General features: G+C 45.4%; 1 protein-coding gene and 1 pseudogene across 1 annotated transcript in view; one reads left to right on the top strand and one right to left on the bottom strand.

The window, feature by feature from the left end:
• TAF1 (TATA-box binding protein associated factor 1) overlaps positions 1–7,666 on the bottom strand; it is a 493,091-nt gene extending 485,425 nt beyond the window's left edge. Inside the window, 1 exon segment of the mRNA XM_030210565.1 lies at positions 7,553–7,666. Within this exon segment, the coding sequence (XP_030066425.1) occupies positions 7,553–7,660 (108 nt within the window). The 5' untranslated portion in view covers positions 7,661–7,666.
• Positions 7,667–7,728: 62 nt separating this feature from the next.
• LOC115474870 lies at positions 7,729–16,013 on the top strand (annotated as a pseudogene).
• Positions 16,014–18,792: the final 2,779 nt, after the last annotated feature.

Below are 18,792 nucleotides of genomic sequence, written 5' to 3' on the forward strand. Positions count from 1 at the left end.
GCTACCTGGACTTTAAGGGAACTGAGCGACAGGCCTTTCTCCAGACCTTCTTGCAGGAACGCCAACACTGAAGAAATTGGAGCAGTGAAGGGAGAAAGTGAGCCTGCTTCACACCATGCTGCAAAGATACGCCAAACCCTGGCGTAAGCAGTAGAAGTAGAGCGCTTCCTCGCTCTCAGCATAGTGGCGATGACCTTGTCTGAGAAGCCCTTCTTCTTCAGACGCTGCCGCTCAATAGCCAGGCCGTAAGACCAAAGGGAGAGGGATCCTCCATCACCACGGGACCCTGATGTAACAGGCCCTGCTCCACTGACAGCCGCAGAGGATCGTCGACTGAGAGCCTGAACAAGTCCGCATACCAGGGACGTCTGGGCCAATCCGGACCCACCAGGATTACCCTGCCGGGATGCTTTGCCACCCGGTCTAGCACCCTGCCCAACATGGGCCAGGGCGGGAACACATAGAGGAGCTCTTGTGTCGGCCACTGTTGGAGAAGAGCATCTACTCCCAGGGATTGAGGGTCCCGTCCTCTGCTGAAAAAGCGCGGCACTTGACAATTGGCCGATGACGCCATCAGATCTAGGCTCGGCTGGCCCCAGCGCTTCGTGATGTCCAAGAACGCCTGAGCAGATAGTTGCCACTCTCCGGGCTCCAAGGTATGGCGACTGAGAAAGTCCGCCTTGACATTCATGACTCCGGCAATGTGGGCCGCTGAAAGCTGCTCCAGGTTCGCTTCCGCCCACTGGCAAAGACTCATAGCCTCTTTGGCTAGAGGGGCGCTCTTGGTACCTCCCTGGCGGTTGATATAGGCCACAGCCGTGGCATTGTCCGACAGGACCCGTACAGGCTTCAACACCAGTACCGGGATGAACTCCAATAACACCAACCGAATGGCTCTGAGTTCCAGGAGGTTGATAGACCACTTGCCTCTGCAGGAGACTAGAGCCCCTGCGCTGTCCTTCCCAAGCAGTGGGCTCCCCAGCCCATCAAAGAGGTGTCTGTCGTGACGACAATCCACTCCGGGGTCACCAGAGGCAATCCTGCAGACAACTTGTCTGTCTGCGTCCACCAGCTCAGCGCCTTGCGCACTGCTGGGTCCACGGGAAGGCGCACAGCATAATCCTCCGACATCGGAGTCCAGCGCAGCAGCAGAGATAGCTGTAGTGGTCTCATATGAGCCCTGGCCCAGGGCACTACTTCCATCGTGGCCGTCATAGAGCCCAACAGCTGCACGTAGTCCCAAGCCCGAATAGGAGAGGCTACTAGGAACTAGTCCACCTGAGCCTGAAGCTTGACAATCCGATTGTCTGGCAGGAACACTCTGCCCACTTGGGTGTCGAATCGAACTTCCAGATACACCAGGGACTGAGTCGGGCGCAGCTGGCTCTTCTTCCAGTTGATGATCCATCCCAGGGAGCTCAAAAGAGCAATTACCCGGTCCATAGCTTTGCCGCACTCTGCATAAGAGGGGGCTCGGATCAACCAGTTGTCCAGATAAGGATGGACTTGTACTCCTTCCTTTAGCAGGAAGGCCGCTATGACCCCCATTACTTTGGAAAAGGTCCGCGGAGCAGTAGCCAACCCGAAAGGGAGGGCTCTGAACTGGAAGTGTCGTCTCAGGACTGTAAAACGCAGAAAGCGTTGGAGAGGAGGCCAGATGGGAATATGCAGGTACGCTTCCTTGATGTCCAAGGAAGCCAAGAACTCTCCTGCCTTCACTGCCGCTATAACAGAGCGGAGAGTCTCCATGCGAAAGTGCCTCACTTTCCAGGCCCGATTGACCCCTTTGAGGTCGAGGATAGGCCGGACAGAACCTCCTTTCTTTGGAACCACAAAGTAAATGGAGTAACGTCCCTTGCCAATCTGATTTTTTGGCACCGGAACGACCGCACCCCGGCGGATCAGGTTGTCCAAGGTCTGCTGCACTACCACAGCTTGACCGGAGACTTGCAGGGAGAGAGTACAAACCCGTCTCTTAAGGGTTGGCAGAACTCTAGCTTGTAGCCGTCTCTGATGACTTCCAGCACCCACGCGTCTGAAGTTATAGTGGTCCACTCGCCCAGAAACGAGGACAGCCGTCCTCCAATCTGCACTGGGGCGTGGACCAAGGCCCCGTCATTGGGTACGAGACCCTGGGGGAGGACCGGAGGGAGCACCTCCGGGACGGCGGTCTCTGCGAAAGGAATGCTGCTTGGGGGAGAAATTCCTCTTGAAGGAAGAGGGGGCAGAGGAACCCGACTTGCCCGGGCGGTACCGATGGGCTTCCTGCAACCGTCCTCTGGAGGTATCGGGACGAGTACTAACCCGAGCCCTGACCTCTGGTAATTTCTTGCCCTTAGACGTGCCGAGATCGGTCACGATTTTGTCCAGCTCGACCCCAAAGAGCAGCTTGCCTTTAAAAGGCAATCTAGCCAGGCGGGATTTAGAGGCGTGGTCAGCAGACCAATGTTTCAGCCAAAGCCACCGCCGCGCAGAGACTGTCTGAGCCATTCCTTAGCTGAGGCTCTCCAGACATCATACAGCAAGTCTGCCAAATAGGCTAAGCCCGATTCCAGGGCCGGCCAATCAGCCCTCAAGGAATGATCCGAGGGGGAAGCCCGCTGCACCATAGTCCGGCACGCCCTGGCCACATAGGAGCCGCAAACTGAGGCCTGCAAACTTAAAGCAGCTGCCTCAAAGGACGACCTTAAGGCCGCCTCCAATCTTCTGTCTTGGGCGTCCTTTAGGGCCGTGCCACCTTCCACCGGCAACGCCGTTTTCTTAGTCACCGCAGTGATTAAAGAATCCACGGTAGGCCACAGATAGGCCTCACGTTCACTCACAGCCAAAGGATAGAGGCGGGACATAGCCCTAGCCACTTTAAGGCTCGTTTCCGGGACATCCCATTGAGCCGCAATTAAGGTGTGCATGGCATCATGCACGTGGAAGGTTCTAGGCGGGCGCTTCGTCCCCAGCATAATGGCAGAGCCAACAGGGGCTGAGGGAGAGACGTCCTCCGGAGAGGAAATCTTCAAAGTGTCCATGGCCTGTAACAACAGGTTGGGCAAATCCTCTGGGCTAAAAAGCCGCGCTGCAGAGGGGTCATCCGCTCCAGCCGAGCGGGGATCTATCTCCTCCAAGGAATCCGCAAAGGATCGTTGGGAGACCTCAGACACGCTGCCCTCATCTACATCGGAGGAGACAAAAGTCCTCCAAGGCCTGGAAATCAACCCGAGGGCGTTTACCTCTGGGAACCTCAACCTCTTTATCAGAAGAGGGAGCAGGGGCAGCGTTTTGCATGAGGAAAGCCTGATGCAGCAGCAAAACAAACTCGGGGGAGAAACCCCCCAGACTGTGCACTTCCGCAGCCTGGGCAACAGCCCTAGACGCACTCTCAACCGGCGCTCGCAATAGCGGGGGAGAGACATGCTGCGCATCCAAAATGGCGTCCGGCGCGAAACTCCGTGAAGGAGCCGCGCGGGAAGAACGGCGCTTAACTTTAGCCGCTTTTGTGCCGTCGCCCAAATTAAGGGCGTTCATGGCATTAATGTCTCCAACCTCAAGGGCGGCCCCGAAGAAGCCGTCCGAGCCGCGTGGCCGGCCAAGATGGCGGAGGCGAGGAGCGGGGGATGGGCGTTTATGGCGGGAAAAAACCGCCACGCCGGAGGAACGACCGGGACTTCATCGGTCACTAAACTATCACCCATCAAGGGCGAGTCAGGTTGTAAAACCCCCGCATCCCCTCTAGAAGCGCTCCAGCGATCCGGGGAGCGACCCTTTGCGCCCTCGCCCTCCGACGCCATTGCCACGAGGAGAAGAATCGGGGAACCCCCTGCCCGCTATAAAAAGGTAAAATTACCTGCTTGCCGCTCCGAGCTGTAACGAACTGGTGTCCCAGTGAGTAGCTGCAATGAACGTTTAAAGAAACGTCGAATATAAACGCCTTTAAAGACGTTTAAAAATATATATATTTTTTTTTTTTTAAACGGAGCCAGCGGGAGGGGGGGAGAAAAGGAGGGACCTGGCACCACCAGGTTTGCACTTGCTCAAAAGAGCCCTCAACCCCAGGCCTCAACAAAACCTAAGGATTAGGCTTGGAGGCCTAGCCAGAGCTGCTGCTGTGTGTGACCACCACCTGCTGAGATAGAGAACATACTGAGGAGTTTCCGGCAGCACATGACCACATATAGGGAGGCAAAAGTTTGCTCTCTATCTCCACCTGCTGGTAGATGGACACAACCCACCAGTCTATGGATTGATCAGCTTGATGATATGGAAACTATAAACTCCCGTACTTATCTGTCAAAAACTAAAAACAAGTAAGAACACCAGTACTTATCTGTCTAAACTATAAACAGGTAAAGACACCCACGCACTTATCTGTCCAAACTCTAAACAAGAAAATGCACTCGCACTTACCTGTCCAAACTCTAAAGCAAGACACCCACGCACTTATCTGTCCAAACTCTAAACATGTAAATACACCCACATTTATCTTTCTCACAGCTACTCACAATTTCCTCCCATTTCAGAAGTTCAGCTGCATTTCAACTCAACTCTTGGCATTCCAGCTAAGAATTCCGGACAGAGAAATCTGTTGCGCTGAGTCAGGGGATTCACAAATCAATTAAGGAGTCAATCTCTATTTTAGAAAGACTATGCTGAAAAACACACGTCTGAAATATGGACTAATAAACCAATACTTTTAAGTTTTTTAATTAATCTTTTTGTAGAGCCAAGAGAGTTCAGTATAGGCTGTGGATCACAGCTGAGCGTAAAATTCAATGAGACTTGCTGCTTAATTGCGACTCACTATATAGCTCTATACATCATGTCCTACTCTCTATGAACCGGCTCTATTTTTATGGGCAAACCAAAACCCCTCGTGACGTGAAATTAACTGCCAAACTAAGGTTCACTGAGACCAAACTCGGTCTCAGTAAAGTGCCATGATTGAGACAATATTTATATGTATGAGCAAAGCACTGGATATAATAAAACTGACAAGAGCTGATTTATGTGGATTCCCAACTTTGTGGCTATTGCAGTGACAGTTTCCTACGTCTTGGGGATTCACAAGCATTTTGCAGTAAAGTGGTTCTAACAAGACTGGGGGAGGGGCTGAAAAAACACTTAAAAACTTTTCAATGTGCATATGTGATCAGGCATCTCAGCACTACCATAACATTCCTAAAACCAGGCTGAAAGATTCAAACTCTACCATAGTATTATCTCTTGATATACAAATCTCTCTCATGCATATTCATTGTGGATATCCCAAAAACCCCAATGGGACTTGGTGTGGACTGGGTTGAGAAGGTCTGCCCTAGACGTAGTCTCCCAGTACTACTGCTAAGGTAAAAATTCCCAGTTCTTGGGCAGACCAAGTCCCTTCAGGTATTCAGGAAATCCACAATGAATATGCATGAATAGATGCCAATGCACTGATTCAATTACATGCAAAGAATACTCATTGTGGATATCCCAAAACCCCAATGGGACTTGGTGTGGACTGGGTTGAGAAGGTCTGCCCTAGACGTAGTCTCCCAGTACTACTGCTAAGGTAAAAATTCCAGTTCTTGGGCAGACCAAGTCCCTTCAGGTATTCAGGAAATCCACAATGAATATGCATGAATAGATGCCAATGCACTGATGCAATTACATGCAAAGAATACTCATTGTGGATATCCCAAAACCCCAATGGGACTTGGTGTGGACTGGGTTGAGAAGGTCTGCCCTAGACGTAGTCTCCCAGTACTACTGCTAAGGTAAAAATTCCCAGTTCTTGGGCAGACCAAGTCCCTTCAGGTATTCAGGAAATCCACAATGAATATGCATGAATAGATGCCAATGCACTGATTCAATTACATGCAAAGAATACTCATTGTGGATATCCCAAAACCCCAATGGGACTTGGTGTGGACTGGGTTGAGAAGGTCTGCCCTAGACGTAGTCTCCCAGTACTACTGCTAAGGTAAAATTCCCAGTTCTTGGGCAGACCAAGTCCCTTCAGGTATTCAGGAAATCCACAATGAATATGCATGAATAGATGCCAATGCACTGATTCAATTACATGCAAAGAATACTCATTGTGGATATCCCAAAACCCCAATGGGACTTGGTGTGGACTGGGTTGAGAAGGTCTGCCCTAGACGTAGTCTCCCAGTACTACTGCTAAGGTAAAAATTCCCAGTTCTTGGGCAGACCAAGTCCCTTCAGGTATTCAGGAAATCCACAATGAATATGCATGAATAGATGCCAATGCACTGATTCAATTACATGCAAAGAATACTCATTGTGGATATCCCAAAACCCCAATGGGACTTGGTGTGGACTGGGTTGAGAAGGTCTGCCCTAGACGTAGTCTCCCAGTACTACTGCTAAGGTAAAAATTCCCAGTTCTTGGGCAGACCAAGTCCCTTCAGGTATTCAGGAAATCCACAATGAATATGCATGAATAGATGCCAATGCACTGATTCAATTACATGCAAAGAATACTCATTGTGGATATCCCAAAACCCCAATGGGACTTGGTGTGGACTGGGTTGAGAAGGTCTGCCCTAGACGTAGTCTCCCAGTACTACTGCTAAGGTAAAAATTCCCAGTTCTTGGGCAGACCAAGTCCCTTCAGGTATTCAGGAAATCCACAATGAATATGCATGAATAGATGCCAATGCACTGATTCAATTACATGCAAAGAATACTCATTGTGGATATCCCAAAACCCCAATGGGACTTGGTGTGGACTGGGTTGAGAAGGTCTGCCCTAGACGTAGTCTCCCAGTACTACTGCTAAGGTAAAAATTCCCAGTTCTTGGGCAGACCAAGTCCCTTCAGGTATTCAGGAAATCCACAATGAATATGCATGAATAGATGCCAATGCACTGATGCAATTACATGCAAAGAATACTCATTGTGGATATCCCAAAACCCCAATGGGACTTGGTGTGGACTGGGTTGAGAAGGTCTGCCCTAGACGTAGTCTCCCAGTACTACTGCTAAGGTAAAAATTCCCAGTTCTTGGGCAGACCAAGTCCCTTCAGGTATTCAGGAAATCCACAATGAATATGCATGAATAGATGCCAATGCACTGATTCAATTACATGCAAAGAATACTCATTGTGGATATCCCAAAACCCCAATGGGACTTGGTGTGGACTGGGTTGAGAAGGTCTGCCCTAGACGTAGTCTCCCAGTACTACTGCTAAGGTAAAAATTCCCAGTTCTTGGGCAGACCAAGTCCCTTCAGGTATTCAGGAAATCCACAATGAATATGCATGAATAGATGCCAATGCACTGATTCAATTACATGCAAAGAATACTCATTGTGGATATCCAGAGGGACTAAGTGTGGCCAAAAGCCTGGCTTTGGGTTCATGCTATCAGTCCGAGACACCAGGGTGAGATGCTCCAGGAAAGCTTTATTAGGACCCTACACGGCTCCCCCCACGTCTGTTGTGAGCGGGTTGTTGGTTTCCTCGGGTGTCTTTCTGACAGAGACTGTGAGGGATAAACAATACTTTCCGCTTCTTCCCTAAAGGGGCGGCGGACACGGTCTTTGCTAGGAACAAACCTTGTCTAGCACCGTGTCATCCTCCAGCTGTCCGTCCTCGTTGATGTTTCCGAAGAGGAAGCCTGTGAGCGAGAAGGGCCGCTCTTCATCGCTCTCCGAGTCCGACATGATTGCCTTGTCCGCGGCCGGAAATGACGACCCGGAAGTGGAGGCTGAGGAAAGCGCCCCGCCCATCAGCCAGGCCCGCGCGGCGGAACTTCCGGAAGCAGCTGCTGCAGTCGGGCCGGCGCGCGGGGAGGAGGAGGGAGACGGAGGAGCCGGTGAGTGAGACTGAGGGGCAGAGAAAGCGCGTCACACACTGACCCTGAGAGAGAGAGAGAGAGAGAGAGAGAGACTGAGACTCCTCCAAACAGGGACAGTCGGTTTTCAGAAGTGGCCAAGTTCAAGCCCAGAAGTGGATTTTCCCCAACTCACTTTAATAATGGTCTGTGGACTTTTCTTTTAGGAAGCCATCCAGACCCTTTTTTTAAACCCTGCTAAGCTACCGCCAGGCATTTTTCAGCACCCCCCCCCCCCCCCCCCCCCCCAGCTTACTATGTAACTTTGTAAGTCTGTGTACTTTGAAAATGAGCACCATAGTAACATTATAATAACAACAGAAATGCAAAGCGCTGATAAGGAAGGCAAAGAGGGACTTTGAAAAAAGATTGAGTTGGAGGCAAAAACATATAGTAAAAAATTTTTTTAGGTATATTAAAAGCAAGAAGCCAGCAAAGAATCAGTTCAACCACTAGATAACCGAGGGGTAAAGGGAGCACGTAGGGAAGACAAAGCCATAGCAGAGAGATTAAACGAATTCTTTGCTTCGGTCTTCACCAAGGAAGATTTGGGAGAGATACCGGTGCCAGAAATGGTATCTAATGCTGATGAGTCAGAGAAACTGAAACAAATCTCTATAGACCTGGAAGATGTGGAGTGGAGGAGTGGCCTAGTGGTTAGGGTGGTGGAATTTGGTCCTGAGGAACTGAGTTCGATTCCCACTTCAGGCACAGGCAGCTCCTTGTGACTGGGCAAGTCACTTAACCCTCCGTTGCCCCATGTAAGCTGCATTGAGTCTGCCATGAGTGGGAAAGTGCGGGGGTACAATGTAACAAAAATAAAATAAAGATGTAATGGCGCAATTTGACAAATTAGAGTATCAAATTTTCTGGACCAGATGGTATTCATCCCAAAGTACTGATAGAATTGAAAAATTAATTTGCAGAACCATTGTTAGTAATATATAATTTATCTTTAAAATCAAGCATGGTACCAGAAAATTGGAAGGTAACGTAATGCCAATTTTAAAAAAGGTTCACAGGTGATCCAGGAAATTATATACTAGTGAGCAGAGACTACTGTAAAGAGCAAAATTACAGAACATATTCAAAAGCATGAATTAATGAGAAAAAGGGGCTCATATTCAAAGGAAATGAGCAACAGTATAATAGGTGATTTTAATTACTCCAGTATTGACAGGATAAATGTCACATCAGGACGTGCTAGGGAGGTAAAATTCCTAGATGTAATAAATGACTGACTGCTTGTTAGAGACTTTTCTTCCAGGAACTTTTCTAAACCTTTTTAAAACCAAGATTCACTCCTTCAAAGAAATGAAACAAACGTGTGTGTTTTTTTAAACCCTGCTGTGAACATAAAAATGGCCATATTGGGGCAGATCTATAGTCCATCTAGCCCAGCATCTTGCTTCCAACAGTGGCCAATCCAGGTCACAAGTGCCTGGTAGAAACCCAATTAGTAGCACGCAGTGGCTTCCCCATGTCTGTCTCAATAGCAGACTATGGACCTTTCCTCCAGAAACATGTCCAATTCTTTTTTTAAACCCAGATATGCTAATTACTGTAACCACATCCTCTTGTAACAAGTTCTAGGGCTTAACTATTCATTGAATGAAAAAAAATATTTCCTCCTGTTAGTTTTACAAGTATTTCCATATAACTTCATTTAGTGACTTTTACCATATTCTGTGGCAACGAATTCCACATCTTAATTATATATTGTGAAGAAATATTTTCTCCAATTTTTTTAAAGTTATTTCTATAAGAGCTACATCCATATTGAGGTTCATTTTCAAAGCACATAGAGTTACAAAGTTACATATATTAGTGTGAGGCGTATTTTCAACTTACTGAGGGTCCCTTTTACCAAGATGCAGCAAAAGCGGATCTGCGCTGTCATCAGCACGTGTTTTTGACACGCGTTGAAGCCCCCTTTTACCACAGCGGGTAAAAGCTCTTTCTCTCCTTCAGGAAATGGCCATGCAGCTATTTCATTGGGGAGCCCTTACTGCCACCCACTGAGGTGACGGTAAAGGCTCCCTTGCTGCCCAATTACCACCGGGTACACACCAGCACTACAAATATAAAGACATTTTTGTAGTGCTGGATATGATGGTGCGCTGGGGGTGGGATCTACCGCCGGGTAGCTGCAGTAGCCTGGCAGTACTTCCTTTTTAGTGAGCGGTAAGCCCGTGTTGGTCTTACCGCCACTTTGTAAAATGGCCCCATAGTCTTTTTATTCCCATGGGACAACTTGACCTCAGCCTATCTTTTTATTACTGAGGTTGTTGATGATTTGCTTGTTTTGTTTTTTTTCCTCTGGATCTGAAAATAAATCCAGATAAGACATATATTGTGGGTAGTGAATTCATCACTCAGCTTACCATAATTTTTTCCTAAATTAGCAGAGGTTGAGATACCCCTCAAAAATGAAATTAAGTATTTGGGGTACTGATAGATTCTGGCCTGTGCCCCACAAATAAACAATGTGGTTTGTAAATGCTTTTTTCAAATTGAAGATGTTAGTTTTCAGATTATTGTGTAAGCAGTGGTACTACCAGTTTTGGATTATTGTAATAATATTTACTAGTAAAAGAGGCCCGTTTCAGAGCAAATGAAACGGGCGCTAGCAAGGTTTTCGTCGCCAACACCCCCCTCCCTCCCTGGCCAACCCCTTCGTTGTTCTGCCATTGCTCCGCCCCAACGTCATGACGTTTGACGCGAGGGTGGGGCCCGGAGCGATTTCCCCCTCCCTGCCTCCCTCCTTGCCAACCCCTTCGTTGTTCTGCCATTGCTCTGCCCTCGAGGGCGGGGCCCAGAGCGATTTTGGTGGCTTCACCACCACGAACCGTCGAACAGTGTTGCCAGGTGGGCCCGCGACCCGCCGCAGGAAATTTTTGCCCGCGGCGGGTTACGGTTTTTTGGGCTTTTTTTTTTATTTTGGGCGGTTTTTTCGGCCGCGGGGGGCGGGGTTAGTGATGTTTTGGGCGGGGTTACATGACGTTTTGGGCGGGGTTACTGACGTTCTGGTCGGGGACGGGGGCGGGGTTGATGACGCGGGGGGGGGGGGTGTCAGGGGCGGGGTTTGAGTTTGGGCGGGGTTTTGGGCTGTTTTTACGCTGGATTGGGTGGGAAAAAATTTTCCACCTGGCAACAGTGCCTTCGAACCTTTTTTGAAGGAAGTCAGGGCTTGGCTTCACTGACGTCAGTGTCCTCAGAACATTGAGGGTGAGTTTTATTATAGTAGATCTGGGTCTCCCAGACAAATAGCTGAGGAGATTGCAAATTGTAGAAAATGCAGCAGCCAAATTAATAGGTGAGATCTTTGGTCTGAACAAGCCACCGCATTTTTGAGAAATTTATATTGGCTCCCTTGTAAAACTAGGATTGAATTAAAATTATTGATGCTGGTCTTTAAAATTCAGTATGGTTTGTCCCTACTTGTTTATCAGCCAAAGAGGGCCCTCAGATCCCTCAGAGTGGTGATCCCTGCTTGCTCCTGAAAATGACTTTTAATACAACTATACTTGGAAGAGGTGCAAAACTTTGAAATTCTTTACCTGTGGGGATCAGATTGACAGTGGGCTGTATGAGATTGACAGTGGGCTGTATGAGAGTCCGACTCTATTAGATTGTAAGCTCTTTGAGCAGGGACTGTCTTTCTTCTATGTTTGTGCAGCGCTGCGTATGCCTTGTAGCGCTATAGAAATGCTAAATAGTAGTAGTAGTAGTAACTTGATTGTTTCAAAAATATTTTAACCCACCCCCACCCTTTAGAAAGCCGCACAGCAATGCCGACACAGCCCATTCACCTTGAACAGGCTGTGTTGACATTAATGCACCAGAAGCCGCTAGCTTGACTGTGTAAAGGGGGGGGGGGTTATTTAGTTGATTACTGCACTAATGATATGGTGTTTCTATTTTGGATTTGTACACTTTGAATATGTAATGATTTTATACTGAATTTTTTTTTAATATTGTATTGTTCTTCTAAAGACGATTTCACTTTGGTGTATTCCGCCTAGATCTTGATGGTTAAGAGAATTATAAATGTCAAAATTAAATTATTCCTGTTTCCAGGTCATTGATAAATACTTTAAAGCTGGAGACGAGTGATGATTGAGATGATCAAATTTGCAGATGACACAAAATAATTCAGAATTGTTACAACAGAAGAGGATTTCAAGGATTTGCAGAATGAGCTTGTGAGCCTAGGAGGCAGGACATCTGAGTGGCACATGGAAGTTCGGGGCCCTTTTACAAAGGCTTTATAAAACGTGGGCTGCGCTACTTTTAGCGGGTGATTTTCCAACGCACTCAGGCCACCTCTTAGCGTGTTTGCCAGAAAGCCAAATTTCTATTTTTGGCAATAATGGCCATTTACCGTGTGAGCCCTGACTGCCTCCTATTTACTTGACAGTAAGGGCTCACACACTAACCCTGCGGTGCAGCAATGTGACTGCGCTGCCAATTACCACTGGGAACATACCCATAGTAGAAACTAGAAAATTATTTTCTACTGTGTGAAACTGCGCGCCAAGTTCAGAACTACTGTCGGGCTCCTGCTCTACCCCGGCGGTAGAGCCTTTTTGGTGCCCCCTACCGTGCCTTTGTAAAAGGACCCTTAATGTGGACGAGTCAAAGTGATGTATACAGGGAAAAACAATCCCAACTACAGCCTGGTACAAATGCTGGGTTCTGAATTAAGAATCAGTCCTTTGTGCTGCGGCTGCTAAAAACTAAAGTAGATAGGCATTATCCGAGAAAAGATGGAGAATGAAACTGAGAATATCACTGTATTGCCCAGGTCCCTGGTGTGATCGCACCTTGAGTACTGTGTGCTTTTCTGGTCACCCCATCTCAAAAAGTGTATAGCAGAACTAGAAAAGGTACAGGGAACTAGGGCACCACCATTATGAAGAGAGGCTAAGCAGGTTAGAGCTCGTCAACTTGAAGAAAAAATGACTGAGTTGGGGATGTAATAAATGATTGTAAAAGGGAACGATTGTGTAACTTGCTCCTGGTTGTGAACTTGTCATGAGAGAAATGTTCTACCACAGAAAGACACAACAAGGTAGCAAAGCTTTTCCCCTGGAAATTAAGAATAATAATACTAACAAAGCTTATAGCCTGCTCAGGCCTTGCAATTCAGAGCGGTTACCAAATACCATAAAATTGCTGTACCAGTAAAACACTGGGATCGTGAACCTGGAAGAAGAGAATGAAGAGGTTAAGATCACCTGTGGCATTCCCATTCCAGTTGATTGACACAATGCCTGCTTATTTTTTTCCTGCATCAGACTTTTAAAAGAGAAAAACACAAGACTGTCTTGATATTAGACGTTTCAATGCCAGGGGATTGTTCTATACATTGTGTGTCGAGAGAAAGGAGATCGTCAGGTATCAAGAAAATGTACCTGAAAGATGCAGAATTATTTCCCATTGTCCTGAGCCCTACCTGATTAAAAGCATCATCCAAGCATACCTTGATAAGTTGCCTGTACATATTAGAGCCTTTCTGCAACAGATGGAAGCTCACTTTGGCATGATGCAAAGATTAAGGCAAGCATTACATTTCACATAAGCCTCGTTTTTTCTGGTCAACCTATGCTAAAAATATAAACAAAAAATTGGACCAAACAAATGAGCAAGTAAGAAAAACAGACAAAACATAACAAAAGTTAACAACATAACATAACAACATAACATAACATTTCTAAAAATGTTTTATTAGCACCTAAGTTTCTAGGTATATTTCCACTTCTACCCATGACTGTGTATGTATAGTTGGCAGAGTTAGTGTATCTGGGTTTAAAAAAGGTTTGGATAAGTTCCTGGAGGAAAGATCCATACTCTGCTATTGAGACGAGACATAGGGGAAGCCACTGCTTGTCCCTGGGATCAGTAGCATGAATCTTGCTGCTATTATGACCTGAATTGGCCACTGCTGGAAGCAAGATACTGGGCTAGATGGACCATTGGTCTGACCCAGTATGGCTATTCTTATGTTCTTATTAATCTTGCTATGATCCCAATCCTCTTTCATTATAAATTTCTGAAATTAGTTAATACTGTTTGAGCTTTAAATTGTCTCCTCTAGTTAAAAGTGTATTTCTAGTTTCTCTGTTGGGCAAGTGAGTCTTCAGCCTACCTGGTGACCCATTTCCTTGGTGCATATGCAGAATACCCCCCAAATAATTTTACAGAAAAGTACACAGATAATTGAATGCATAGTAACTAAGGACTTGGATTATTGCAAGTCTGAAATTTGTGATCACTACTTTCAATTGTCAGGATGTCTTGATGATATAAATTGGAAGAACTACTTGCACCACTTTGGTCAAGCCTGTTTCTAGTTCCTGGAAATGCATTATTGGGGGGGGGGGGGGAGAGTTAAGTAATTGTTAAATGAAATAAAATGTTGGTATTTTTATGATGAGCTAGTGAGACTGCAGGCCTTTTGCTTGTTATTTCACTTCTCCCATTTTGTCTTGCAGGTATTAGCAAGGATCCTCTGCAGCTTGATGAAGGATGCAGACAATAAAGTGTGTGGTTGTTGGAGACGGAGCTGTTGGGAAGACTTGTCTTCTGATTAGCTATACCACTAATGCCTTTCCCAGAGGAATACATCCCCACTGTGTTTGACAATTATAGTGCCCAAATGACAGTGGATGGACGGCCTGTAAGCTTGAATCTCTGGGACACTGCTGGGCAAGAGGAATATGACCGCCTGCGTACCCTCTCATATCCACAGACCATGTTTTTGTCATCTGTTTCTCCATTGGAAGTCCATCTTCCCATGCTAATGTTCGGCACAAGTGGCACCCTGAAGTTTCCCATCACTGTCCCATATTCCATATTACTAGTAGGCACCAAAAGGACCTACGAATGACCTGGAAACGGTTAAGAAGCTGAAGGAACAAAGCTTGTACCAACCACCCCACAGCAAGGGTATTCACTGGCCAAACAGATTGGAGCAGTGAAATACCTGGAATGCTCTGCTCTAAACCAGGATGGTATACAGGAGGTGTTTGCAGAAGCTGTACGTGCAGTTGTTTTACCCAGTAACGAAGAAAAACACAAAAAAATGTGTTTTGCTATAGTGCCTTACAGTGATATGTACAACAGTGGATTTTTGTGGGTGATTATCTCCACTATCATCAAATTGATAGCACCAGCAGCTATACTAGAAATGAGTTTGTATCTAGTAGAGCCTTGCCGTTTGGTTTCTAGCTCTTTCAGGGATGAACAATTGTGGCAATAGTCAAATCTGAAATCTCAAGGAAAGTAGATAAGCATGGTCTTCTTGTCATTCATTTTGAGAGACAGCAAATACACAAGACTGTTCCAGACCATTAATGTCTTCAAAGGCTTACAGCTCTCATCATACAAATTTGAGTATCATGCTTTGTGGATCTGAAACGGAAAGCGACAAAATCACCTTTGTATTTCTGTGGATATGGTTTTTGCTTTCTGAATTTACTTGGACAGATTTGCTGCTTTGGAATACATGGGAGTCAAGTTCTTTAGCTATTGCCTTAAAGCTTTAATGTGCAATCTAAAAAAATGGTTTCTCTGAATCAGTATACTTGTTGAAGCATTATTGTTCATTTCAAAAGGACAGTAATAAGCTAAATGTTTACTTTAAAGGGGTTTTCAATGCAGTCTTCAGGATACCCACACCTAGCCAGTCAGGATACCCACTGTGAATATTCATGAGATAATGTTTTTATCTCCATTCTATGCAAAACTATCCCATACATATTCATTGTAGGTATCCTAACAACCTGACGTGCTGGGTTGAGGAGCTTGTCTTAGAGATTGGGGGTGTTTTTTCCATCCTATTTCTTAGGCTTGCCCTATAAAGTGAAATGCTTTTATGATGTACACAGTGGAAGTGGCAGAGCTCATGGATAACAATGAGAGAGGCAAAGGTTCAAGACAGCAGTCCTCACAGATGAGGGAAATGCTTTTTATGATGCACACATTGGAAGTAGGAGAGCTCTTGGATAACAATGAGAGAGGCTGGTGCCGAGGTTCAAGGCAGCAGCAGTCCTTACAGACGAGGGTTGTATGGGTCAAGATATTCAACATCTCGAATTTAGGGGAATTTCACATCTTAATTGGTTGTTTGTAATGTCACTGAGGTGCTAAATAATTTTCTGCGAAGTGCCTAATCCTGACATTCTGAAACTGGTTATCTTCTCGGGGATTATTTTTCTAAGGTGTATTTTTAATCCTAACCTTTTATTTCCAGAAGAAATGCAACCTCACTTAAGTTTTTACGTCTACAAATCAGAATTACTTATTTAAGAAAAGGCATGAGCTGCACTTTTGAACTACCTGCCTAGTACTCACCTAGTCATGGGTGTAGTTTGTTCATTTGAGGCATGGGCATATTCACTTTGTATACCTACATCTTATACATAAACATAATGGTTATCCCCCCCCCCCCCCCCCCCACCAAAAAAAAAAAAAAAAACATAAAAATAAAAGACCAGAGAGGAAGCCAGTATATTGAACAGGGAAGATTTTTTTTATTTTATTCTATTTTTCACTGAAAAGAGCCAGCACCAAGGGAAGTTTCTCTCATGGTGCTCCCACTTGCATTCATATGAATTAACTATGTGGCAAACGTCTTGCTGAGAAGAGTACTCTAAGGTCCCTGTTTACTAAGCAGCGTTATAGGCGCATTAGAGTTTTTAACGCGCGTTAACAGTGTACACATCTACAATATCCCTTTAGGCGCCTACATGGTTAGCGCACATGCTTAGGTGTGTTAAAAATATTAACGCACCTTAGTAAACGGGCCCCTAAATATATGTAATAGCAAGCATAACTGATTTTACTTCATTAGATGATATAGTTGTTGGAGGAAAAGACCTCAGTTGCTCGGCTTTTTATCATGAATGTTTCCACAGAACTGCCGTGTGAACTCCGGTCTTAAAAACTTCCTGATCAATTTTGCAAATTTTTTGTGATTATTTATTAATTCACGTTTCTTGAAATATTTCTTAAATGCTTTCTTGTATGTCTATCTTACACTTTAAATTTCATTGCTCCATTAAGGACTTTGTAATAGAAGGACATTTAGCCTGATTCAAATTGAAATAGAAGGACACTTATCTTAATTCAAAATGACTTCTTAGTGGTTTCTAATTAAGATAATGTCCTATTACAAAGTCCTTAATGGAGCAATGAAATTTAAAGTGTAAGATAGACATACAAGAAAGCATTTAAGAAATATTTCAAGAAACGTGATTAATAAATAATCATTAAAAATTTGCAAAATTGATCCATCAGAAGGTTTTTAAGACTGGTAAAGAAATTTGCACGGCAGTTCTGTGGAAACATTCACGATAAAAAGCTGAGCATATGAGGTCTTTTCAACCAATAACTATATCATCTAATGAAGTAAATCAGTTATGCTTGCTATTACATGGATTCACATGAATTAGCAAGAAGCATGCACCTGTCCCTCTTCCCTTCTCTAGACCTCTCCCCTTCACCTCATCACCCCAGCCTTTTCTCTCCTTCTCCAAAACCCAGCTCGTTCTCTCTTCCTTCCTCTCTCCCTCCTAATTAGCACACAGCTTTAGATGTAGAAATCTGTATTTGGGAGGCAAAATGGCTGACAGTGTCAACAAGTAGTTTCTTACCTTGCAGAATAATGTCTTCAGGTGGGCTAGTTTTGTGTATTCCATTACAGTTGCAGGAAGGGTACACTACTTGAAGGTTATCTCATATGTTCATTCAGGCTCAACTTAGCACTTTCATTGTGTCAAAAACAGCCTCCTTCTTGATAACCCAATAGAATTGGGAATATTACTTTTATCTTTCTGCCACATTTGTCTCAGTTTCTGTTGCATTGCTTGGTACTTGAGGATCTTCTGGTTTCTTCCACATAACACAGTTTAGTTAATGGTCCTATTATTAATGACTAGTAGAAAAAAGCCCGTTCTGACACAAATGAAACGGGCGCTAGCAAGTGTTTGCTTGGAGTGTGTATGTTTGAGAGAGTGTATGTGAGAGTGAGTGTGTGTGAGAGAGTGAGTGAGTGAGTGTGTGTGTGCGCTCCTCAGAAGGAAAAAAAAACGTCTGTGTGCTTGGTTTGAGTGTATGGGAATGACGGCTGTGTTGAGGAGTGGAAACAGAGATTAACCAATGGGCTTCCTTGCTCGTGTGATTAATCGTCGTGCACCACAGCCGGAGTCGAGAGAAGAGGGAGGGCGGTGGAACGGTGAGCGATCGGCTGCAGGAGGGTGGGTGAGGGGTACTGTGGGCGGGGGGACGGGGTCCAGTGCCGTTGTTTGGTTGGTTTTGAGTGTATGGGAATGACGGCTGCACTGGGTAGTGGAAACAGAGATTACCCAATGACAATCCGATTTGTTGAGTGTCATTGCTCCGCCCTCAACGTCATCACGTTGTGACGCGGGGGCGGGCAGACACTCATGGGATCTTGCAACTACAAATTTAGAACGTTGGAGGTGCCTTTTATATATAGAGATGTCCAGCGCTTTTCTCCTTTACCTAAATGTTTGGGTTTCTTGCATCAATCCTTTTATCAGTCAAAATGGGAATAACTCAACTGACATAAATTCTTCATGCTCCTCATCATCATATTGCACCCAGCAATGAAATATCTAATGGTTTCCTGTTCTGTGAGACTGAGCAGCATTTATCAGCTTTACCAGATTTTATCCCTGCTGGCCATGAACAATTTTGTCTATAGCTCCCCATCTTGTGCTGCAACTTTAATACCCCAGTCTTTAGCTTCAAATTAACTTCTCCTTTCCAATCATATTTCAGGTTTGATCCTCTACTCATATATTTAGATAACACCTTCCTGCTCAAGCTATTGAGAGATGTCTTTGCACTTTTGTCCAAATCAAAAGTCATCCAAAGTCTTCCATACTCAGAACTATCATCAAAGGACCATCACCTCAAATATTGTGTTCAATT

This window comes from Microcaecilia unicolor, chromosome 7 (assembly GCF_901765095.1).
Source record: "Microcaecilia unicolor chromosome 7, aMicUni1.1, whole genome shotgun sequence".
NCBI lineage: Eukaryota > Metazoa > Chordata > Amphibia > Gymnophiona > Siphonopidae > Microcaecilia > Microcaecilia unicolor.